This window comes from Littorina saxatilis, linkage group LG2, assembly GCF_037325665.1.
Source record: "Littorina saxatilis isolate snail1 linkage group LG2, US_GU_Lsax_2.0, whole genome shotgun sequence".
NCBI lineage: Eukaryota > Metazoa > Mollusca > Gastropoda > Littorinimorpha > Littorinidae > Littorina > Littorina saxatilis.
The window spans coordinates 56,471,380-56,495,463 of NC_090246.1; the positions used below are offsets into that span (position 1 = coordinate 56,471,380).

The 24,084-nt window shown below is 45.4% G+C and overlaps 1 protein-coding gene and 2 long non-coding RNA genes across 3 annotated transcripts in view; 2 read left to right on the forward strand and 1 right to left on the reverse strand.

Moving 5' to 3' along the window:
• LOC138959312 (uncharacterized) overlaps positions 1-11,112 on the forward strand; it is a 110,255-nt gene extending 99,143 nt beyond the window's left edge. Inside the window, exon 2 of the long non-coding RNA XR_011453686.1 lies at positions 10,249-11,112. This is a non-coding gene — a long non-coding RNA (uncharacterized lncRNA). The remainder of the gene's footprint in view (positions 1-10,248) is intronic.
• LOC138959325 (uncharacterized) overlaps positions 1-24,084 on the forward strand; it is a 282,799-nt gene that overhangs the window by 223,265 nt on the left and 35,450 nt on the right. The window lies entirely within an intron of this gene.
• LOC138959311 (uncharacterized) lies at positions 3,433-23,838 on the reverse strand. Its single transcript, XM_070330736.1, has 6 exons — positions 23,522-23,838; positions 22,730-23,009; positions 21,814-22,017; positions 11,225-11,292; positions 7,409-7,496; positions 3,433-7,041 (listed from the first exon to the last, which is right to left on the reverse strand). The coding sequence occupies exons 1-6, from the start codon at positions 23,768-23,770 to the stop codon at positions 4,568-4,570; spliced, it is 3,363 nt and encodes a 1,120-aa protein (XP_070186837.1). The 5' UTR covers positions 23,771-23,838; the 3' UTR covers positions 3,433-4,567.

The following is a 24,084-nucleotide window of genomic DNA, read 5'->3' on the forward strand; positions in this document are numbered from 1 at the left end:
CTCTCAGTCTCTCCCTCCCCCTCTCCCTCCACCTCTCCCTCCCCTGCAAGAAGTCGGTGAAGGGAGAAACTTGATGCACCCACTGAAGTAGCGCTGTGAATTTCCCTGAACCCACCCCGTCGTTAGAGAAATAAACGGTAAAAACCCTCTTTCAAATGTATGGGTTCAGAAAAACCCGCATCGTCGGGCGTGTGTAGTCAAAAGCGGCACCCGGCAAAGGTTAACCTGGGTTAGGAAAGGGGGGAGAAAATTGCTAACGCCCTGACCCAGGGTCAAACTCGCAACCTCTCGCTTCCGAGCGCAAGTGCGTTACCACTCGGCCACCCGTATCTGTTTGCAACCCTTATAATTTGTGTGTAACAGATCTGTTGTACCATAGAATGAAAGTTAAAAACAAATGATTTATACTTAATTTTTAAACTAATGCTCAATGTCCTTGAACTGAAGTTATAGTCGTAAACGTGAGACGACTCAGTAACTACAAATGAAACAACTTAATATGTGTTATAAACATCTTAAATGCTACCAGTACCACTGTTTAAAGGCACAGTAAGCCTCCCGTAAACCATCACAGAGCTCCCCGAGCGTCTAAATACGGCACAAGCATACTTCCATTTGAACGCTCACCGAACGGGAACATCCTGGCTGCTTTCTGTCGAGCGTGAGACATTTTCAAAGAATTTATTTTCGTAGACTTGTTCCGTTAACAACAACGGCGCCTCGTTTTTGCGCTAGACCTAACTTTTAAAATCTAAATAATAAATTGACAGCTTGTTACACAAACATTCTTTAATCATAAAAGAATTCGTTTTTCATCAAGACAAGATCAGAACAATTCGAAGTTGTGAAAGTTTAAAAAAAGAAAAGCCCGGAAGCAGGGTCACGCAAGGGTCGTAGCAGACGACGGCCGGTTTATCAGTGCAAATCGCCGTTCCTCTCAACAGTCAAAAGCCATCGCTAGAGTTCTTGTGAACCACAGCCGTTGTTTCGTGCATAAAAAAAACGTGCTATTGTAGATAAGCTCACGTCGAGTCGCATTCAAATGACTAACTATGACGACTGCATTGTCAAAAGGGAAAACTGGATCACACGGGTTCACAATGGCTCAGGGGTAAGATAAACCACGCAAAAATAAATTCTTTGAAAATTGTTCGCTCTTTACGGAGGGCACCTAGGATGTTCTCAATTGGTGAGTGTTTAAATGAAATGGTGTTTGTACTGTGTGTAAAAGCCTGACCGTATCTGTGATGGTTTACGGAAGGCTTACTCTGCCTTTAAGTAAGGACCAGTTACCAGCAACAATAATAACAAAATGTAAAAAATCTTAAGAGAAAATCAAACAAGTATTCAGAACGAATGAAAATAAACTACCATAAAAGCAGTGAGTATAATAACAACATGACAACCAACTCAGTGTACTTGGTGGGTATAGAAGGCAGTCACACCCACACCTCTCTGTGAATCTGTACCAGCTGGGGTGAGCATAAATCAAGAGTGTCCAACGGATTCATGCTTCAAGTTCCACGAAGCAAAAGCAGTCTTTCTGTCCATGACTCAGTTATTGGTCATTGCTACAACCTTCTTGGGTACATTCTACGATAAGTCACAGCCCGGTAGCTCAGTTGGTAGAGCACTGGACTTGTGATCGGAAGGTCGCAGGTTCGAATTCGGGCCGGGACGGACACGGGTCAACTTTATGTGCAGACCCAGAGACGGAAGCCATGTCCCACCCCCGTGTTATCACAATGGCACGTAAAAGACCTTGGTCATTCTGCCATAAGTGCAGGTGGCTGAATACACCTAAACACGCAGACACCTGGGTAGCGCGACTCCGTTGCTGCTAGCTTTCCACTGGGAGGAAGCGACCCGAATTTCCCAGCGATGGGACAATAAAGTAATGAAAATGAGAAATGAAAAGCATAACTTATTTTTGTCCCTTATGTCTCTTGTTTGTTCATTTTTAAAGGCTGTTAGGTCAAAGTTCTTGTGAATGTTCTGTTTAGTCCTGAACTAAACATTCCAAAAATGTTACCTTTCTTGTTTTTTTATTCTTTATTTGGAACATTGGCAGTCTGTTTCTGATTAAAGGTTATGTTTTGTAACTACAGTCTTGTTGAACATGAACTATTCTTTCAAAAATGTGCCAGCATTGAGCTACGTACTTACAATTTCTTTCTTTCAGCAGATATGTTTATATCTGCAATACTTGACACAGACAGAGTATTGACCAAGTAAAATATTAGTAATGTGATGACCAAAATCGTAATCCCGTGGTTACCAAACGCCAACATTAGCAACACCAACCTAATTCTAAAATAACATGTACTCCAAAATAATTTGGGTAACCAGGTCTGTTTCAGTGAGGAGAGAAAATACACTGCTTGTCAACCATCACCGGATCAAGCTTTGGACGACACAGTCCATATGATGTGGGTCGTGTACAACCCATACTTTAGAAGAAGGATTCAACATAAAAAGTATGGGTCGTACATGACCCACGCCATCGGAATAGGGATAAACATTGTAAAATCCTTCTTTAATTCCACATGGGTCGCCCACATCATCCGGACTGTCCAGTTCAAATTATGTCATTGTTTATTTGTTTGTTCACAAAGATAATCCTTCGGAAAGTGGTTGATGGGAGGGTCCTACAGAGTTTGAGGATTAAGTGAAGTTTCAATCAAAAACTCCCAATAGTTTTAGAGATACAGACACTTTTGTGAGGCTCTGGGCAATCCATTCTGCACACATCTACTCTTTACTTTTTCAGGACTGTTCCTGCTAATGTACACATACAGCAACACTTCGTAGTCAAAGCTGCTTGCAGGGGAGAGGGGGGGGGGGGGGGGGGGGAACTGTATAATACAGACAGATTTCAACTGACATTGTGAATTTTATATTACAATGTATTTACAGTGACTAAAAAAAGTCACTCTTACAATTCTCCTGTGTGAATTTTTTTGTTACAGTTGCCAAACAGGTCAGCTGCAAATAAAAAAGGAAAGAGTAGCTTGATTTGGAGAAAAGTCATGAAGGTATGAAGCTGAGATTCACCTTTTTCCTCAACACCCAGTTCCCTTCTTTTATTTTAATAATAGGGGAGACCGGGGCTAGTCCGCCCCCGGGGCACATCCGTCTTTGTCTGTTTATTCTTACGTTTGCCACCTTTTAGTCTTTCACACCATGTGAGAATGGTGTCCCTACTTCCCGCCATATCCTGCAGAAGTTCAGAGGTTGCGCGCCCATATATCGTGAGTACAGATCACAAAAAGTGTTTTTCTTCATTTTTGTAACATGAATGCATAGCAGTTGACTTAGGTTTTGATGCATTACCTCTGAGAACAAATACTTAGTTTTGGTGTCGAGTGAAAGTGCGTTAATTAAGGTCGAGTTCTGACGAAAGTTTTGCTTCTTCCTTTCCATGTTGTGCTCGCTATCTGGCACTAGAGTTGCCTGCCCGTGCGGGGGCAAGTCCGCCTATTTGTCATGGGGCAAGTCCGCCATGAAGAATGTGCAGGTGTGGGGAACAGTCCAGTTTACATCTGCCATAACTGTGACTCTGATGGTGACTCCATCTATTCTCGATGGTAAAGATTGCAGATTCATGTCTAAAAAAGACTGACGCCGATTTGTGTTACATTCTTTCGACATTCTTTTGTATTTTGTCATTGGCATTTTTGAACCTAAATATTGAAGGGAATTAAAAAAGCTTTCCCACTGATCGGGTGCTTGTTTGACTGACTGTGTGTGCGTGCGTGCGTGTGTGTATAAAGCTTGCCCACTACTAGTCTTGTACCTACTATGGGATGAGAGCGGCGGACTTGCCCCACCCTGTAGGCGGACTTACCCCGACTTGGGGCAAGTTCGCCTACGTTAGGGTAGGTCTACTTAAAGCAGTATGTACAACAAATGTTCATGCGCACATAAAAACTGTCTGCACATTGATATCAGCTACACATTTGTCTTGATGTAAAATAAAAAATCAGTCTTCTAGTTCGTCAAACTCGCCAGTTATGCTACCAAAAGCATAAAAGTAGGCGGACTAGCCCCGGTCTCCCCTACAAGTTTACCAGTACCAGGACGCAAAACAACATGCAGATCTATCTAAATTAAATGCAGGCAACAGATTTACAAGCTGGGAAAAACACTGGGGGAAAAAATATGTATATTTCTTGGCCCTTTCAAACTGACATCACGTCATCGTGTGTGCCAATGCAAAGGGGCGACCACGGTCACTGTCTGTGGTAGTGAAGAGTTGTGACCTCTTTCACCAAGAACCCACCAGAACTGAACAGAACTTCTCTGTACCAGCAATCCTGGCAATGTCTAAATCAGGGATGAGTCGGTGTGGGTTGTCCTGTATCTCTACAAGACCACAGAGAGCTCACACACACACAGATTAGAGAACTCAAGTTTGCACTGAAATCCCCAGCTGTTCATTTCAAATTCATTTACCGATTTCTTAAAAAGATGGTTGAATGAGAATACATTAAAAAAAATAACGATGATTAATGAGTGCACAATGAAAACCACGCACAACTTCAGAGTCCACTAATAAAATAAAATACTACAACATGCTATCAACAACAAAACTGTCTGCTCCCTGCTGGTCTTCTGACAAAGACGAAATGTCCCCTTCATTCATGATACAAGTGTACTGATTAGGCACAACTTCAACACTGTTTCCGGAGGTGACCTCTTCCGTTGTCATCTCTTGTGGCACCTGCATGAAATCGGCAAGCGGCATTGACTCACTCGCTGACATTGAGGTTTCTGTGTGAGTTACCATAGTTGTGGATGCAGCAGACACCTCCATGTGCTCTGTAACTGCAGTCTCTAGCTGTGAACCCTCTGTCTGCGCAGTCGAGACTGCTGCTGGCGCTTGCAGACTGGTGTCCACCAGAATAAACTTTGGGGAAGCAGATGGGTCTCCTTCTGTCTGCCCAAGTGTAAGGTGCACTTCCTCTTTGCCAAAGGATGTGCCCAAGGCTGTCATGTCTGTGCCAATGGGAGCCTCCGTCTTGATGATGACCTGACTGTTGCCACTGGCTGCACACAAGTTGAGGAACTGCATGAGGTCCATGGACTGGGTGTAGGTGGTTGTGGAGCCTGATGGGCCATGGGAGCCGGGGATGGAGATCTGTGGGGGCAAGGTGACTGTCACTGTAGGGGCCAAACTCCCGGAGCCCAGCTGACCCTGTGGCTGGAGCAGTCCTGGCGGCAAAGTCAGACTGATTTGTGCACCAGACCCTGATGCTTGGGGCTCGGATGGTGTTGCATGACATGAAACATCAGGCTCCTGTTTCAAAAGAGTTTCTGATTTGACTGCATTTGCCTGGCTTACTGTCGCCAGCGGAGCAGTAAAGCTGACCAGAGTGCTGTCAGTAGAATGGACTGAAGCTGTCGTCTGAGTTGGTTGCATTGAAGAACCAACAGCACTTTGTGACACAGAGGGGTTATTTACAGAATCACTCGTAATTACTGTCTCTTCAGCTGTGCTGGGCTCTGGTTCCACCAAAACCTTTGTGGTACTGACACGGATATAAGGGAAACTCTTACTGTCTTCTTGTCCTTCTTGTGAAGAACCCACTTCATATTCGGACAGAATTTTGTAACTGCTGCCATTGTCATCTGTGTTCTCTGTCTCCATTGAACTAACATCAGGCTCAATCTTAACCTGGGGGGTTTCAGCTGCAATTGTTTCTTTCGGCATACCCTCAGAAGCAGACAGCACAGCCACAAGGGGAGTGAGTATCTGAGGAGCTGCAGGGATGATGGTGTGGGTAGGTGCAGAAAAAATGGTGGTTGGTGGTGATGCAGCCAAGCCCGGACCGGTGAGACGAAGCAAATGTTTGAGCATGCTCATCCCTGCTTCAGGTGCGGGAGCCATGTGCAGGGGAACTGGAGGTGCGTCGAGTATTTCTGCAACTGTTCTGTGTGTCCGTGCCTCCTCCTTCTTGACGCTACCAGCGACTGTGGTACTTGCGCTTACAGCTGGAACCTGTAAGTTGGTCAGAGTGTCTGAAGCCTTTGATGACTGTGACTGAACAGGGGCTGAGGAGCCAGCTACCGTAAACAGCACAGGTGACACAGGGGAGGCAGTCGAAATGGCAGAGAGGCCCAGGAATTTCTGCAGCATGCTATGGGACACCTGCGTGGGCAGGGATACAGAGACAGCCCCTGATGTGACAGGGGCCAGAACTGTGTGTGGGACTGGGATAAATGTAGTTCCTGCTGTGACAGGAGTGGCAACTAAGGGATGCCTGGCAGCAAACATTATCGGTGCACCAACACCAGAAACTGTCTGCTGTGAGATTTGATGCCCCACAGACGCCGGGGTGGCATAGATGATTGGGGGTGATTGTAGCAGGGGACGGGCAACTGATGAACTAACCGGTGCAGCAGAACGTTTTGACCTTGCCACAGAAGTGGACTTGGTAGTTGTGGGTGCTGTGGTGGAGGGTGATGTCAGGGCTGCCATACGGTCGATCTGACTGGCAGCCTCTAGCAATGCTTCCAACCCTCCTGGACCCTGCTGAGAGGTATCTGCCCCAGTCTTGCTGCCGTCCTTCCTGCTTTTCCCTCTGGTTGCCACACCCCCTGCCTTCTTTCCTCCCCTGGTCTTCTTGATGACTTGGGTGGTGGCTGGCTGTCCCGCCCTGGCTCTCTTGCTGCCAGCACCCTTTTTGCGGCCAGACAGAAGTGCTTTCAGGCTGACCTTGGTAGCAGGAGAAGCTTCTTTTTCACCCGACTTCTTCATCTTCTTCACCGGCTTTGCATCTTTCTTCACGGCAGGGCTTTTTTGTTGTCCCCCCTTTCCTTTCCCTTTCTTTGATGGACTGCTGCTGGTTAGTTTCTTCTTGACACCTTTCCCCTGTTTAGGTGGAGTTTTAGGTGACGCAGCAGGTCTTTTGGAATTGTTGGGCTGAGAACCACTATCAGTGGGCGTCAGTTTAAACTCATATTCATGAGCATCTTTAGTTTTGATCAAGACATATCCACTGTTGTGACGAGAAAGTATTTCAGATGTCCTTTCTTCTTCTGAAACAGAAAATATAAAAATCTAACATGAGAATGCTTCTTGAGCTGGAATGTGGGCACCAACTTAAATATGACAGCATAGAAAAAGAACAATAAATATCACAAATCAAAAGCACTCCTTTGAATTCTTTCTGTGTACTGGCAGTAAAAAGGGAATCTAAACCTGAAAATGCTCACCAGTAAGTTACAAACCTACCACACTGGAAGCCAGTATTATTGCTAAAGCAGTGTGTATTTACCTTACACAGCTTCATAATTATTCTTTATATTTTTAAGTATTTGTCACTGTCATTAACAAAACACATTTGTCTTATTCATACAAGCATTGTGTTCACACATGCACATACGTGTCACACTTTACACTTACCGTCTGATTTCTCATTCCTGATTGCATAGTCATGGTCACAGTGTGGAAATGCCCGTACTTGATCTGAAAACTGCTCTTCATCTGTGTTCTGCACAAACATACCAACCAACGAAAAAAAATTTTAGCCGTTATTAAAGGCACAGTGCGCCTCCCGTAAACCATCACAGATACTGTCAGGCTTTTACACACAGTACAAACACCCTTCCATTTGAACGCTCACCAAATGGGAACATCCTAGGTGCCCTCCGTAAAGAGCGAGCAATTTTCAAAGAATTGATTTTTGCGTGGTTTATCTTACCCCTGAGCCATTGTAAACCCGTGTGATCCAGTTTCCCTTTTTCACAATGTAGTCGTCAGTTAGTAATTTGAATGCGACTCGATGCGAGCTTATCTGCAATAGCACGTTATTATGTACCTCTGACTATGCACGAAACAAACGGCTGTGGTTCACAAAAACTCTAGCGATGGCTTTTGACTGTTCAGAGGAACTGGCGATGCCTATAAACCGTCGTCTGCTACAAGAACCACGACCTTGCGTGATCCTGCTTCCGGGCTTTTCTTTTTTCAAACTTTCAAAACTTCGAATTGTACTGATCTTGTCTTGATGAAAAAAGAATTCTTTTATGATTTAAGAATGTTTGTGTAACAAGCTGTCAATTTATTATTCAGATTTTAAAAGTTAGGTCTAGCGCCAAAACGCACCACGGTCTGATTGTCTCTGAGCAATCGGCGCAAAATTAATTCTTTAAAAATTGCTCGCTCTTTACGTAGGGCACCTAGGATGTTCCCGTTTGGTGAGCGTTCAAATGGAAGGGTGTTTGTACTGTGTGTAAAAGCCTGAGAGTATCTGTGATGGTTTATGGGAGGAGCACTGTGCCTTTAAGGCAATTTGAAGACCATTCCTGGCAGCCACAAAACATACTACAGTGGTACCTCTCTATAACGACTTTGAAAATGTAACTGAAATTCGGTCGTTATATGGAGGGGTCGTAACATGGAGGATTGGTTTATGTTATTCTTTCCTTAAAACGGTTATGGTTATGGTTATGGAGTTTTCTATTCAATTATTTACCCACACATAGTTGTCTTGCTTGTTTAATGAAGCCCCGTAACTACTCGTGGGTTAAGGGTTTGCAAATTAAAACACGCTGAGGTCGAACGAAAGTATGCGGCCCCAAAGCATGCACATTGATCTCGATACCAGATTCTAATCATAGTCATGCAGAGATTTGGTTAAAAACAAAGAAGTGTCCCAAACGCTTGTTTCAAAAACTTGTAAGCCTTTGCAGACGTTAAGAACCGCGGCAGTGTGTTAAAACTGATGTAAAATTGTAGCGAAAAGCGTCAGTTTTCACGATAAAACATTGACTCGCTCATTCACGGGACATAACTGCACTTCGGACTGTCCACAGTGTTGAGCAATTTAGGAGACTACACTACTGACACCTTCAAACTTCACTGCCTGAGGAGAGTTTATTGATTCAAACGAACGCGTGGTTCTATATTGCGTCACTTGGTCACGGATCGGGAAAAACAAAAAACCAGTTCCAGATTTTGAAACCATGTACGTGAGCCATTGTTTTTAGCAAGACAGACCACATGTGCACGAGCTTCGCTGACGTACATCGCAAAATGACATCACCACAACTTTCGGTTTGGGTTCGATCTGCGGATTACTTTCATGACGTTTCTGTAACATGGCCTGTTTATAAGGTAGGAATTCCTGCAGAGTTCTTTGCAAAATGAAGCAGATATCTGGCAACTGACCTTTATCTAGTCAAAATAAAGTACCGTATTTGACGGACTACAAGCCGCGACTTTAAAAAAAAAAAAATCGCATTGCGGCTTATAAAAAGATGCGGCTAAAACGTCACCTAAACTTGAATAGCATTCACCTAATGGAAGTCGCCGCTGATTTTCATTTCGCTCGATTAGCGATTACCGGTACTTTATTAGCTCTCTACTCAAGACTCGGCGCTTTTCTCTTTCTTTCGCAAATCTTCGTTTGTCAACAAATCGTCGTGACAAGATAGCGTACAGAGAAACACCGGATGTATCAGGATCTCGCGCGCGCGAGATTTCGTTTTTTTGTGTCTCACGATAGTTGGAGGAGCGAGAGCAGCCATGTTGTGTTTTCGTCTGCTCGAAATGTGCGCAAAAGTCGTAAATCATCCCAAAAAAGCTTATTCCGGGCGGGACTACATGTGTGTGTTGGTTACAAATTGTGTGTGTGATATTTTTCTTCAATCTTTTTCACTTTTCTCCTTTGTTTCACTTGTTTATTCTCGGAGCCGATTTCGCCAAATACCGTACTTTCGTTTGCTTGGTTGTTTTGATTGATTGACACGATCTGATTATATTTTTTTCGACGGCGGCTAATATAGTGACGCGGCCTATCCGTGGCTCGTCCCAATTTTTTTTTTAAAGTCGAGGGTGCGGCATATAAAACGGTGAGTCTTGTAATCCGTCAAATACGGTAATGACCTGAATTAGAAATCAAAAACCATGGCTTCAGCCGTTTGAGTGCCGAAGTGATGTTGTACATGTACAGGATTTCAACACGTGTTTGTGTCCGTATTGCGTACTGACTCGACTGGAGATACAAGTTAGAGTAAACCAAACCCGTGATAATTTTGGGAAAAGTCGTTATAAGTCCACGTATGGACGGTCGTATGTCGTATCAGAGAGGTGGACGTAATATGGAGGTGAGAAATACTAAGACAAAGAAGGAGAAAAAATCCGTCGGAGAAAAGTCGGTCGTAATATTGAGGGACCCGTAAAAGAGAGGGGTCGTAAAGAGAGGTACCAGGTAATAACAACACATAAACAAGTCGCGTAAGGCGAAAATACAATATTTAGTCAAGTAGCTGTCGAACTCACAGAATGAAACTGAACGCAATGCCATTTTACTCGTAGCATCGTCAGGCCACCGCTCATGGCAAAGGCAGTGAAATTGACAAGAAGAGCGGGGTAGTAGTTGCGCTAAGAAGGATAGCACGCTTTTCTGTACCTCTCTTTGTTTTAACTTTCTGAGCGTGTTTTTAATCCAAACATATCATATCTATATGTTTATGGAATCAGGAACCGACAAGGAATAAGATGAAAGTGTTTTTAAATTGATTTCGACAATTTAATTTTGATAATAATTTTTATATATTTAATTTTCAGAGCTTGTTTTTAATCCGAATATAACATATTTATATGTTTTTGGAATCAGCAAATGATGGAAAATAAGATAAACGTAAATTTGGATCGTTTTATACATTTTTATTTTTTTTTACAATTTTCAGATTTTTAATGACCAAAGTCATTAATTAATTTTTAAGCCACCACGCTGAAATGCAATACCGAAGTCCGGGCTTCGTCGAACATTACTTGACCAAAATTTCAACCAATTTGGTTGAAAAATGAGGGCGTGACAGTGCCGCCTCAACTTTCACGAAAAGCCGGATATGACGTCATCAAAGACATTTATCAAAAAAATGAAAAAAACGTTCGGGGATTTCATACCCAGGAACTCTCATGTCAAATTTCATAAAGATCGGTCCAGTAGTTTAGTCTGAATCGCTCTACACACACACACACACACACACACACACGCACACACGCACACACGCACACACGCACATACACCACGACCCTCGTTTCGATTCCCCCTCGATGTTAAAATATTTAGTCAAAACTTGACTAAATATAAAAAAGAATATTCCTCAATTATTTTCTGTGCAGATGTTTTTATTCCGGCCCAACTTTTTTCTTGAGAAGACAGCCACTATCCTCAAAATAGCGGAGATAGATATGATAAAAAAAACTTACTCTTTCATCGGATTCTCCATGCTGAGACCCACTGTCATCGCTTCCATGCCGATCAAGAACACCATAAGCTGGAAAGAAAGACATCAGAGAGGAACCTTACAAGAGGGGAACAAAAGTACATTGTGAGTCAATAACTGCAAAGTGTGGGTAATCATGTCAATCAGGTTGGATTACACACAGCGTACCTGAATGTTTGTGTCTTAATAATAATAATAATAATAATGTTTGTGTCTTGGGGACAGTTAAAAAAAAACAAGTCGCGTAAGGCGAAATAACAACATTTAGTCAAGCTGTCGAACTCACAGAACGAAACTGAACGCACTGCTTTTTTCACCAAGACCGCATACTCGTAGTTTCGTCAGTCCACCGCTCGTGGCAAAGGCAGTGAAATCGACAAGCCAGAATAGTGCGGAAATGGTCGCGCTGAGAAGGATAACACGCTTTTCTGTATGTCTATTCTTTTTAGCTTACTGAGTTTGTTTTTAATCCAAACATATCATATCTATATGATTTTGGAATCAGGGACCGACAAGGAATAAGATGAAATTGTTTTTAAATCGATTTCGGTAAATTAATTTTATTCATAATTTTTATATTTTTAATTTTCAGAGCTTGTTTGTAATCCAAATATAACATATGTATATATTTTTGGAATCAGAAAATGACAAAGAATAAGATGAAATTGTTTTTGGATCGTTTAATAAAAAATAATTACAAGTTTCCGATTTTTAATGACCAAACTCATTAATTAATTTTTAAGTCACCAAGCTGAAATGGAATAGCAAAGTCCGGCCTTCGTCGAAGATTGCTTTGCCAAAATTTCAATCAATTTTATTGAAAAATGGAAAATTTCAATAGTAAATTTTCATTTGATTAATATACTTACCCAATTCTCATAAATGCATTGATTTCAATCTCACATGCTAGATGTCAAAAAACTACTCAAATCACCTGCCCTTGCAAGGGTGGTAACCAAGCTAAAAACAGACGCCATAGCCGTTGCTATGCCCTGTCCCACCTGGTTACCCATAACCCACCGCGCACCACATGAGCGCCGGCATCCGGAATAATCATTCGAGACTTCTCAAAAACCCTTAGGAAATTAAGTAGCGGGGATGGATGGGAGGGTATTAACTGAGAATTGGGTAAGTATATTCATCAAATGAAAATATACTATTGAAATTTTCCATTAAATTACATATTCTTACTCCAATTCTCATAAATGCAGATTGCTCCTAAAGGCGGAGGGAACTTACTTATGTCCCTGAGGGAACCTGTCCTGCAGAAACTAACGAGGGCAAGGCAATGGCCCCATCAAGTTAAGAGCAGGAGATGTCCAGAAGGTAAAAAATTAATGAACACGTCATCAGACCTCCAAAGAGCTGTTGGCAAAACTTCGCATAGGCGAGAGGAACACCACCGGCGAGAGAAGAACACCAGGCTCTGGACTCTTGAACACCTGTAAAGGAACAGAGGGAGGACTGAACGCCCCCCCCCCCCCCCCCACCTTGTGTTCAATAAGCCACCACTCATAGGACTGTCCTATGAAAGTAGCAACACCTCTTGTGAGAGTCAATTAAGAGCGGAAAAACTAGCCCTTGGGAAAAAGTAAGCTGCCACAGCAGCCGCTTTTTGCATAGCAAGCCTACAAGCAGTAGGCAGCGCTACACACTCTCCCTCCTCAACCAAGGAGTCCGAATCCCGACCAGCCGTTGTGTCAAAACACAAAAGGAGGGGAGACGGGGGAGGCAGCGCACTAAAACTCCTGCTGATAACACCGCCAAGAGTGAGAGTGAAAAGCGTGATCAGTCTCTGCCTGCCAACCCAAACCGCCCACCTGACGTGAGGGGTGAGAGGGGTTGGTAGTTGGCACAGCGCACTGCCGAGAAGGAGGGAGAGTGGGGGTACGAGACAAAGCCAAGCCCGGCCAGCAGTACCCCACCCGCTGTGCGAGAGAAGCATCCCAGTGCTGAGAACCAGTCTGCCTGGTTTGAGCCACGCCGCTCCCCGAGTGGGGAGGGGGGTGGTTCGTCACAGCAGTAACCCCTGGAGGGGGGAAAGACTGAATGAGAGACGCAACCGTAAACGGCCGTCCCCCACTCGTCCACCTGCTGACGTCCTGTAGCCCCACCGCTCACCCACCCTGAGGAGGAGGGGTGACAGATGCTGGCTGAGGACAATGACCACTGGCAACGCGAAACCCGCTGTGCGAGAGAAGCGTCCCAGTGCTGAAAAGCAGTCTGCCTGGTTTGAGCCACGCCGCTCCCCGAGTGGGGAGGTTCTTCACAGCTGTAACCCCTGGAGGGGGGAAAGACTGAATGAGGGACGCAACCGTAAACGGCCGTCCCCCACTCGTCCACCTGCTGACGTCCTGTAGCCCCACCGCTCACCCACCCCGAGGAGGGGGGGGGTGACGGATGCTGGCTGAGGACAATGACCACTGGCAAGGCGATACTGTAGTCCGAGTCCCCACAAACCATTGTGTCAGAACACAAAGAATTAAAAATTTTAGTAATAAATTTTCATTTGATTAATATACTTACCCAACTCACATATAGCAATTAACTCTAGTTCAGTGCTGGTAACGCTGTACGCATCCCCTTGGTAACAAGGGAAGCCCCTCTAAAAAAAGAGTGACCAATACCCATAAGGCCATATTAATACATACTTCCGACTTCCGTATGCGCGCGCATACGCCGCCATATGCATCATTCCAAACGAAGCCCAACTCACTCCCCTTTTTTAGAAATCCACCCCCCACAGCGGGGAGGCGGGAGGGAATAAACGATGTGAGTTGGGTAAGTATATTAATCAAATGAAAATTTATTACTAAAATTTTTAATTAAATTACATATCTTACCCAACTCACATATAGCAGATTGCTACTATAGGTGGAGGGCACTTAACCCAATCAGGAATTGAGAAACTGTCCTGCCGCTAACAGAGCAGGTAACCCAGAAACACATCCTATCTCAATGCATAGGCATCTCTGAGATAAACACCAATGAAAAACCTTTCAATAAAGCCAGCAAGCCGACTCAAGAACACAGTTCTGCCAGGAGACCAAATCGAAGAACAGCTAGAGTGGAAGCCCAATCTCTTGCCCCGTGAGGCCTAGCTGTAGTAAAGGGCAAAACTGCCCTGACATCCCCTGCCTGACTCTGCCACCATACATAAACTTGTCTAACTATGGTGGAGACCCAATTGGCTAACATTACTCTCGAGATGTCTTTAAAGCGCACCATAACGAGTGAGATAAAAAGAAGTTCCTGAGATTCCGATCTAGTGTGCAGAGTCCTTAACGGAAAACTGTGGAGGGCTATAACCGTACAAAAATGTACATCAGAATCTCCAAGAGCCATAAAAATGCTCAAGCAAGGAAAATAGAGTCCGTGCTGTTCGAAGGGGGAGGACTGACTGACTGCCCCCCCCCCCCCCCCTGTCTACTGCCACCACTTGAAGGCATACCTGAACACTGTGGCAGTCCATCTAGGCAAGGTTGACCTCAACAAGTCATTACCCCTACCAAAGTTGAAAGACATACTTTCTTCCTTTATATAAATTAATCAGTGTTTAACGTCGTATATAACCGTTCAAGGTTAAAGGGCGACGAAGCAGAAAGATAAGAACAAGAGCCCTTAGATTTAATGATCTCAAGCAATCCGTGCAAGTCAGAAAAAATCTTCAAAACTCGAACAGACCAAAAGGCTCAATATGGCTCTAGGGGAGCCAAAATAGTGATTAAGATTTGAACGGTGAATCAAAGTTGGTAACTCCAGATTCCGCTTATATGCCAGAAAACCCAAAAGAAACCTAAGCGCCATAGATCAGTCTTTCTCCGAAAATCTGTCTATAGCAAAATAACAGAAAAAACACTTACTCCCACTTCTCACAGAAGCTACCCGAGTAAGCATGGCCGATTTCCGTGTTGATCAGCAAGGCTAGTTAAGTAAAAGAGTCAAAGAATCCAATCACAAAAACCCTAAAACTAGGAGCAAAGTCCAAGAAAGGACTGAAGATCAGCTTTCAGCAAGCCTAACGTAGGCCCTCTTAAACTTGCTGGCTAAAACGCCACCAAGAGAAAAATTAGCACCGAGCTGTCTCAGTAAAACTGATATCACATAATGTCTTAAACAAAGACGTGAGAGAAAAAGAACGGAAAGCCAAAATAGGTGGCTCGCCACCTTCATTGTACCGAGAGAAGAGGAGTTCTATCCGTTAAAACATAAGCCATCTGTTCCACGCCAGACAACAAGACAAGTACCAGTCCAGAGTTGACGGGCAGAAGAGCCCGAGCAACTCAAAAATATCCTACAGTAGACACCCGTGAGAAACGAGTGTGAGCAAAACCGGAGCCCTCTTGCCAGCCTAACGAGGTCTAGCAACCCAAAAAGAACGGGCCCAAACTGTGCGACCAGCAGGCCGCTCAAAGTAAAACAAGAGTAAAAATTTCCATGCCCGGCAGTCGGGCGACGAAGATAAGCAAAAGGCGATAGTACCAAAAGGCAAAAACTCATTAATAGAAATTTCTCCCATTCCCCCGAAGGAACAAAAACACGTGGTCAAAGAGAGTCTGCTCCAAGTGGCCATTTGGCCGACAGACTTAGAGAGTCCGCCCAGTCATAGAGACTCTCATGAAGGTACTTCGCTGCTAAAAAGATCTCGTGATGGTAAAACCACCAAAACCTCTCATGATCCGTGAGGAAGCGATAGGGAGTGAGAGACCCCCTTTTCTTGATGAGAAAAGCCCCCTGTGGAGTTGTCTACTTGAAACAACACATGTTCCAACCCTTTGTTCTATTGCTTAACACCCAACAGACCACAAAGGGTCCTATAAAAGCTGAGAAGCCTTAGACATCTAATGTGCTCCAGCCCTGCACTCCCAGTTACACCTGGAGCAAAGGACTTCTATCAAGGGCCGCTTGCACAATCTCCAAGAGATCCAAAAACGGCTCAACAAACGCATGACTTAGAAAAAAAATCAGAACCCTGAAGCTCTGAAATACCAAACGAACCATGAAAGAGAACCAAAAAGGGAGGCCCCCGTGTCTCCCCCCACAAAGAGGGAAACCTAATCCCCCCCAGCCGCTGTGTTAAACACAAAGGCGAAAGAAGAGTGATGCCGAGAACTAACTTCCAGTTGACATAACTGCCACAAGAGTGAAAGAAAGCGTGCTTTTGTGTGCCTACCAACACCCACCGCTAACTTGCCTCAGGGGGAAGAAAGGTGGATATTAGACACAGAACCCTGCCACGAACGCGAGGGTAAGGAGACAAAAGATAAAGTCGAGAACGGCGAGCCTGAAGCCTTTATTTGAAAACAATAAAAAGCCAAGGCCTGCCGTGCGCTTTCCTTCTGCAGTGAGCTTTTAAGATAGAGAAGAATCCCTGTGCATAAAAGCGAACTCACAAAGAGGAACCTTCAAGAAAAGAAGAGATTAAAGTCTCGCCAAAAGAACAAACCTTTTTGAAAGAGACCTACACCCAGGCTAAAAGCAAAGCTACATCCTTCGTATCCGCGTCCTGACGGAACACAAAAATATCCAGATAGGACGTAACCGCGCACGAGAGAGCGCAGAAACGAGATTTGTTAAAAAGCGGTAAATGTAAAGGAGTGCGGCCATAATGAAACATAGCCAGGAGATCCTTGTTCTGACAGAGAGACAGTCACTCCTTGCTATTAACATCCAGACGGATGTTCGCCAATTCCGGGGAACCCGGTGGCGGTTCCGTAGAAAAAGCAAACGAATAAACTACGTTCTTAAGCTTGGAGTAAACCGAAGCCTACGGATAGCGATCAGCGCGAGACGCGCTGCTTGAGCAGATGACGCAAGCTAAAGCCCCGCCACCGCAGGAGCTAAGCCGAGCGTTGCCCACAAAGGAAGTGGTAACAAAGGAGCCTCAATTGTGAAAAAACAAATTTCACAAGCCCAAACGACCCCAACAGAGAATCCAAGAACATAACGTTCTAAGATTCCCTTAAAAGGCTCAGGTCAGCTGAAAATGCGCAAAACGCGGCAAAGCTGAAGTATGAGCTTCCCCCTGAGATGCCAACAAAGGCAGAGATGGGGGAAAAGCATCGATTGAGTTCGCAAATTGATCCTAAGAAGGAGCAAGACACGCCAAAAAAGATGGAGGAGAAAAGGCAGATGACAATGCTACCGCTAACCCTACAGGGAAAAAGCGCGTAGAAACCTCTGCCATCCATGAAACAAAGATGGCAGCTTCGCTGAAAGACAACAAAGAGACGTCTCCATCTGCCCCAGAAGCTTAGTCTTCCAAATCCTCATCATCCTGTACAGTGGTATTCTAACCATCTACAAAAGGATGAGAGCCGGAACCAATCCCGAAAAAGCAACACTTGCCAAAAGGGAAAGGTTCGGAACAAATTACCCAAAAGCCGGAACTCCGAAAGGATATTCCATCCACCTGCCTCATACCAGCTGAAAGCCTGGAAAAGGAAGTGCATTTAGCCTGAGTAACAGCAGAGGAACCGCAACAACGGAACCGAAAGCCGAAGACTGATGAGCGCCAACTACCAACACCCCAGTGTTAACGGCAGAAGGCCAAACCATCCTGAAACCGGAAGCCACAGCCGCAAAAGCGTTAGCAAAATCGGCCACGGATTGGCAAATATCAGAACCAACCGGATGCCTAAACATGCACCAGAAGATCCTAATGTACCTTGAAGCCGCTTAAGCCCCCAGTGCCACTGCACTTGACAGCCTAAACGGCAATTTGAATTCAGTGCAACCACCCCTGCGGAAGCACCGTCTTCTGAACAGCCGACTGGCACTCCCGTGCCCTCCGGAAGCTGACCCCCTGCTTGACTCCCATAGTCAAACAAAGAGCCAGCTATACTGTTCTCTTCCTGCCCCCCGGGCGGAAGCGAAAGACGCACACCCGTACCACAATCTAAAGAAGCGGTTGGTTGCGCAAATCTTCCGTTCGCTCTCCAAGGTTCCTAACCGCCACCGACCTGCTGCCAATGCAGTCAGAGCCAGCCTCAGCTTCGGAACTTTCACCCACAAAGCCAGAGCCCGGAGTTACTTTCTCTTGGAGACGCTCTACCCTTTCCCCGGAGAACCCGGGTACTTGGGTAGAAAACATACCTTTAAACTGGTGAGAACCACCGGGAACCGGAACACAGGCCACAAGCGAAGGCGTGGTCCCATCATCCCATTCCGCATGAACATCAGCCTGAGACACAGTAGCAGACGGCGCAGGCGAACGTTGGCAAGAGACGAAACCCCCGTCACACCGGCAGCGAACGCATCTCCGCCCGCGTGGAAGCGATATCCCCCGCCAAGGAAGAAACCTGTGAACTTAAAGAGAGCAACAATGTCGCCACGTCCGCAGACGCACGACCGGGAAACACATAAACCAAGGAAGCCTAAGCGGGCTTATCCACAGGAGAAACCTTGTCTAAAGGTTTAGCCGTCAAAAACGGAGTAGGAGGCATGACGACCAAAACATCGGTATTTTTTGCAAAGACAGTACATGAACCGAAACACAAGCCTGTCCGGAAGCCTTTGCTTTCCCAGGTGTTTACTTAGTCGGCGGAGAACCAGCAGTTACTCATTAAGACAACTGCCGCTTCTTGGCGTAAACCGCCATGACCAAAAACAACTCACGAAAAATTTTGTAAACAAGAAAATTTCACAAGTTCAATTTAAGGTCAAAAACGCCCACAAACACAAGCAAAAAACAGAAAGATCTCACCTCAACATGAAGAGACGATAAGACAAGCAAGAAGATACCAAGAGGTAAGTGACCAAGTCCGTAGACGAAATGACAGATGGCTGAACACAGCCAGAGCGTACAAAAACACGACCAGTCCCACTGCTCGCTGAGTATGGAATGATGCATATGGCGGCGTATGCGCGCGCATATGGAAGTCGGAAGTATGTATTAATATGGCCTTATGGGTATTGGTCACTCTTTTTTTAGAGGGGCTTCCCTTGTTACCAAGGGGATGCGTACAGCGTTACCAGCACTGAACTAGAGTTAATTGCTATATGTGAGTTGGGTAAGATATGTAATTTAATGGGAGACTGGAGAGTAAGAGCATGTTCTGTATCCGCCTGCCACAGGCACCGCTCACCTACCCCAAGGGGTGGAGGGGTAGGCAGCCGGCACAGCACCCTGCAGAGAACAAAGCAGAGCAAAGCTCATTGTTCCCCGACCGCTGTGCAAGATACCCTGCCGAGAACAAAGGAGAGCCAAGCTCATTGTTCCCCGACCGCTGTGCGTAACAAGTGCGGGCAGCTAACACAGCCACCTGCCCCAAATGGGGCAGAGGAGGAGTATGTAAACGTAGCCTGGAAAGGCCGTACGTGGCACCCCCACTGTGCTGACTGGCTTGAGCCACGCCACGCCCCAGATGGGGAGGGGGGTGGCTCGTCACAGCAGTAAACCCCCGGAGGGGGGAGAGACGGTTTGAGAGACGCAACCATAAACGGCCGATCCCCACCCCTCCCCCTGCTGACGTCCAGTAGCCCCACCGCCCACCCACCCCGAGGGGGGGGGGGGGGGGGAGGGGGACGGTTGCCGGGCAAGGACAATAGAGGCATAGACTGAGAAGACAGTCCAACAGCGCCCACCCGATCCCGCCCAGAGGGCGGGAAAGGGTGGGCCGCGGTCACAGCCCCCACCCGATCCTGCCCTGAGGGCGAAAAAGGGTGGGCCACTGACACAGCCCCCTGCCCCCATTGAGGCAGAGTGGGAACCAGCCCAGGCTGTGACTTACTGTGCTCCCCCACTCCCCCTTCCAAACCGTAAGGGGGCTGCATGCCCGACTCAGCTGTGCTAAAAGCAAGGAGAGCGGGCAAAGACAGGCGGGGAGCAGGCCCCCTCTCCCAACGGAGAGAGTGCTCGTGAACAACCCAGTACTACCAGAGGCAGAAAGGGTTGAACCGAACTGGCCATTTGCACCAGACCACGGTGCGAAGCAGGTACACCCCCCCCCAACACACTGAGAAATACCGGAGGTAATCAGAGAGGTCAGAGGCAGGTGGGAGCAGGCCCCCCCTCCCGAAAGGAGAGGGTGCTTGCGAACAACCCAGAGCCACCAGAGGCAAAAAAGGGCTGAACCGAACTGGCCATTTGCACCAGACCACGATGCGAAGCTGCCAAGGAGTACGCCGCCACAGTGGGCGGCCGATTGTGCCTGAAACAGCTGAGAAATAAACACATATTTCATCGTTAAGTCCCCCGAAAGTGGAAGACACTGACTGGTTCTCCTTAAGAGGAGAGGAGGGCTGGGAAGAAAAAACGAAACCTTATCCGCACGAACAGCTACTACAAAAGCAGTACTACTCGAAGGGTCGACGACCCGCACAGAGGTTTCTAAAAAAGGGCTAACAGCCTTATTCACTTCCTGCCTAGCCCTAAGTTACTGCTTGCTATCGGCCATCTTGTAAAAGGCCAAAATCGAAGTCCACCAGAAAAGTAAATTTCTGAAGCGGCTGTAAACAAGCAGCTACCAAACAACAATTCAATTCAATAAAAAGGGCAGGTCTCACCAAAAGAATGGCGAACAGGTAAAGGCCCCCCCAAGCCCATAAAGTCACAAAGACAAGGGCTAGGGAAAGCCAAGTGAGCAGACGAATTCCGCACGTCTGACGTGTGTCGTCGAAAATCGAGAATGATTATTCCGGATGCCGGCGCTCACGTGGTGCGCGGTGGGTTATGGGTAACCAGGTGGGACAGGGCATAGCAACGGCTATGGCGTCTGTTTTTAGCTTGGTTACCACCCTTGCAAGGGCAGGTAATTTGAGTAGTTTTTCGACATCTAGCATGTGAGATTGAAATCAATGCATTTATGAGAATTGGAGTAAGAATATGTAATTTAATGAGAGTGTGACAGTGCCGCCTCAACTTTTACAAAAAGCCAGATATGACGTCATTAAAGATATTTATTGAAAAAATGAAAAAAACGCCCGGGGATATCATTCCCAGGAACTCAAGCTTCATAAAGATCGGTCCAGTAGTTTAGTCTGAATCGCTCTACACACACACACACACAGACAGACAGACACACACACACACATACACCACGACCCTCGTCTCGATTCCCCCTCTATGTTAAAACATTTAGTCAAAACTTGACTAAATGTAAAAACCAGGACATGCTGATATATCAATTGCTATTCTGATAGACACTTGGGGGAATTCGGGGAATTTCATTGGATAGTTTCACATCACCCTATTTTTAAACCATGGGGTCCTATAGTGCAACGCTAGGCAACAAATTTACAACAACAAACTACATGTTTTACCACTCAGAAAAAAATAAACTCCAGCGGACGGTCTCTCCCTTATTATCATACAATCGAAGACATGTAATTCTACTTACCACTGCTTGCCAACTCTAAAAATGATTATAAATTATCCTATACTGCTTAGTTTCTGACAAAACGGGATATAATAATGTAATTTCTGTCCTTGAACACAACAAAAATCTCCGAACTCAAAATGGGGTGGTGGTGGTGAAGGATATTTAATGGAACAGCAAAGGCACATTGCTTTGCTGTGAGCCGGGCGGGATGAAAACAACACAGGAGAAAGATTCTGTAAGCAATACTCACGAAGCTGAATGTTGTATCGCTGTTTGCGTTTCACTGGGGGTTGAACTTCACTTGGTCGCAAGAAGCGATATGTCCTGCTGGCGTTGCGACCTTTTCTGTCAGTGGGCGATGTCAATTCTTTGACATCAGGCAAGCTGTGTAGAGCACAGCGGAAGTTGGCTTTCCACCGTTTAGGTTCAGGTTCATCACCATCCTTGAATATACCTGGAATAACCAGAATGAAATTCAATATGTTTAACGATGCTCAATTATGCGCACAGTAATATAGATAAATTTTCCTATCGACACATCAGCCTCTAGTCTTAGAGTTAGAGACTAACTGAAAGGAGCATGTGAACAGAGCAAAGTCATTTCGGCCTTGTTGCAATCGCATGAAAACAGAAACAAGTTCGGTGACGGATCAAATCACTTCTTCTTCTTTAGCGTTCAGCGGATTAAATTACAACATTGACAGGTTTCCATGTGTTTCCATGTGTTATTGATGTTTATAAAAAAGAGTCAACAGTCTTCCTGGACCTAGCTAGTCTGGATAAAAGAGACTACAGGAAATAGAACTGTATACTATGACAGGAAGCTTTTCGCTCAATCAGCTAACATTCACAGTAACAGGTGCAAAGGAGGCCAACTGATGTAATACAGTTGAATCTGCCCTAATGACTACCTCTTGATAAAGACCTCCTTCCCACAACGACCACCACAAAGGATCCGCATGGAGGTATTTTTTTCAACATAATTTACCTTTTCATAGCGACCACCTGTCTATAAGATCCACTTTTTGTTGGTCACCTGGTTGGTCGTTATTGACAGGACGAGTGTAACACGATAACACACTAGCAGGCATGGAATGGCATGTATCTCTTCATGTAACAGCAATAATACAAAACTATGAATGATCCTTGCACAGCAACTACTTTACCTGTGTGCCTGGCCCATCTTTCAAAGACATCGCCGTCAGTCTCGAGGTTCCAGCCCAGACGAGAAGCATGCCGCCATGAGATCTGGAAGATCCCATCTTCACGTTGCAACCAGTTCAGCCCAAACACTGAACCTGTGTCGAGAAGATTCTTAAGCCATGGTCGCATCTTCTGACGATCGATGGGACGGACCGGGCGGCGCATGTCAAATGTTTTGGCACTGCCACGGTCCTTTGAGGGGATGAGTTTGTAGTCATCATTTCGTGAATCCTCCCGGTCAATCTGCAAGCCCAGGCATCCTTGTTAAGTCAAGTTAGTCAAGCAGCAGCAACAACAATCTGACTCTCAGACTGTCCCCCTAATCATTCACATATTGTTTTGAGGAAGAATGGAGTATTATTCTACTAATTGTAAAGTTCTAGTCAGAATTGTGAATGAGCACAAACTGAATTCACATTGAAGACCAAAAAATTATACAAGTGAAGACCTGTTCAACACAATAACATCCCACAATACATTTTTAAACACTCATAACTAGTCCATATCAGCAAGTCAGTAACTGCACAATATGTCAATAGAAAACATGGTTCTCAAAAAAGTGCCCTATGTTGACAAACAAGCATGAATCTTTTTGCATCACAAAAGGATGAACCCAGAGGCAATTGCTACAAAAATAGGTTCATGACCAATGTATGCTGTAAATGACACAGCACATACAAAAACATGCACTCTCCTACCCCTAAAAAAGAATTTTCAAAAAAACTTTCAATCAAAATGAATCAGTCACAAAATACCTTGCGTTTCTTGCGCAGGTTGAAAGGAGAAGCGTTAGCTGGCTGACCGCCAGTAGGTGTGTCTGGGTCCGGTACCAACTTGACGACAGCATGTCCGGACATATCCACTACGGTCGTGTGTGGTGCCTCGTCCACAGATTGAGAGTCATCTTGCTGGCTTCCGCCATCGTGTGAGACAGCAAAGTGTTCCGTCCCCAAGGAGAAAGATGCCAGCAACTGGGCGTGTTGGTGCTGTTGTTCAGTAGCCATTCCATGCCATGTATCAGGCTTACCACGACACTACTCTGCAAGCAGAATTATGATTGAACAAATTACATGCAAACGTTTTTCTTTGAGTGTGTAGGCATATATATTATGTTTGAACTTGCTACTGGTAGCCAGTCCATATCATGTATCAGGCTTATCACAAGACATGCAAATTAAAGATGGCATGTGAAAAAATGAAGAAACACAATTTGGAGTCTGTACACAGTTATGTATACATGTCTATGCTTCCTGGTGGTAGCTATTCAAAGTCATGTATCAGGCCTACCAGTACCACAAAAAAACTCTGCCATGATATG

Bases quoted from the DNA above. Each gene is read 5' to 3' on its own strand.
- LOC138959311 (XM_070330736.1), bottom strand. From the start codon at position 23,770: ATGGCTACTGAACAACAGCACCAACACGCCCAGTTGCTGGCATCTTTC. The intron at 22,018-22,729 runs GTAAAGTAGTTG...TGGTTATTCCAG, and splicing joins AAGATGGGCCAGGCACACAG to GTATATTCAAGGATGGTGAT. The intron at 7,497-11,224 runs GTAAGTTTTTTT...ATGTTTGTGCAG, and splicing joins ATGGAGAATCCGATGAAAGA to AACACAGATGAAGAGCAGTT.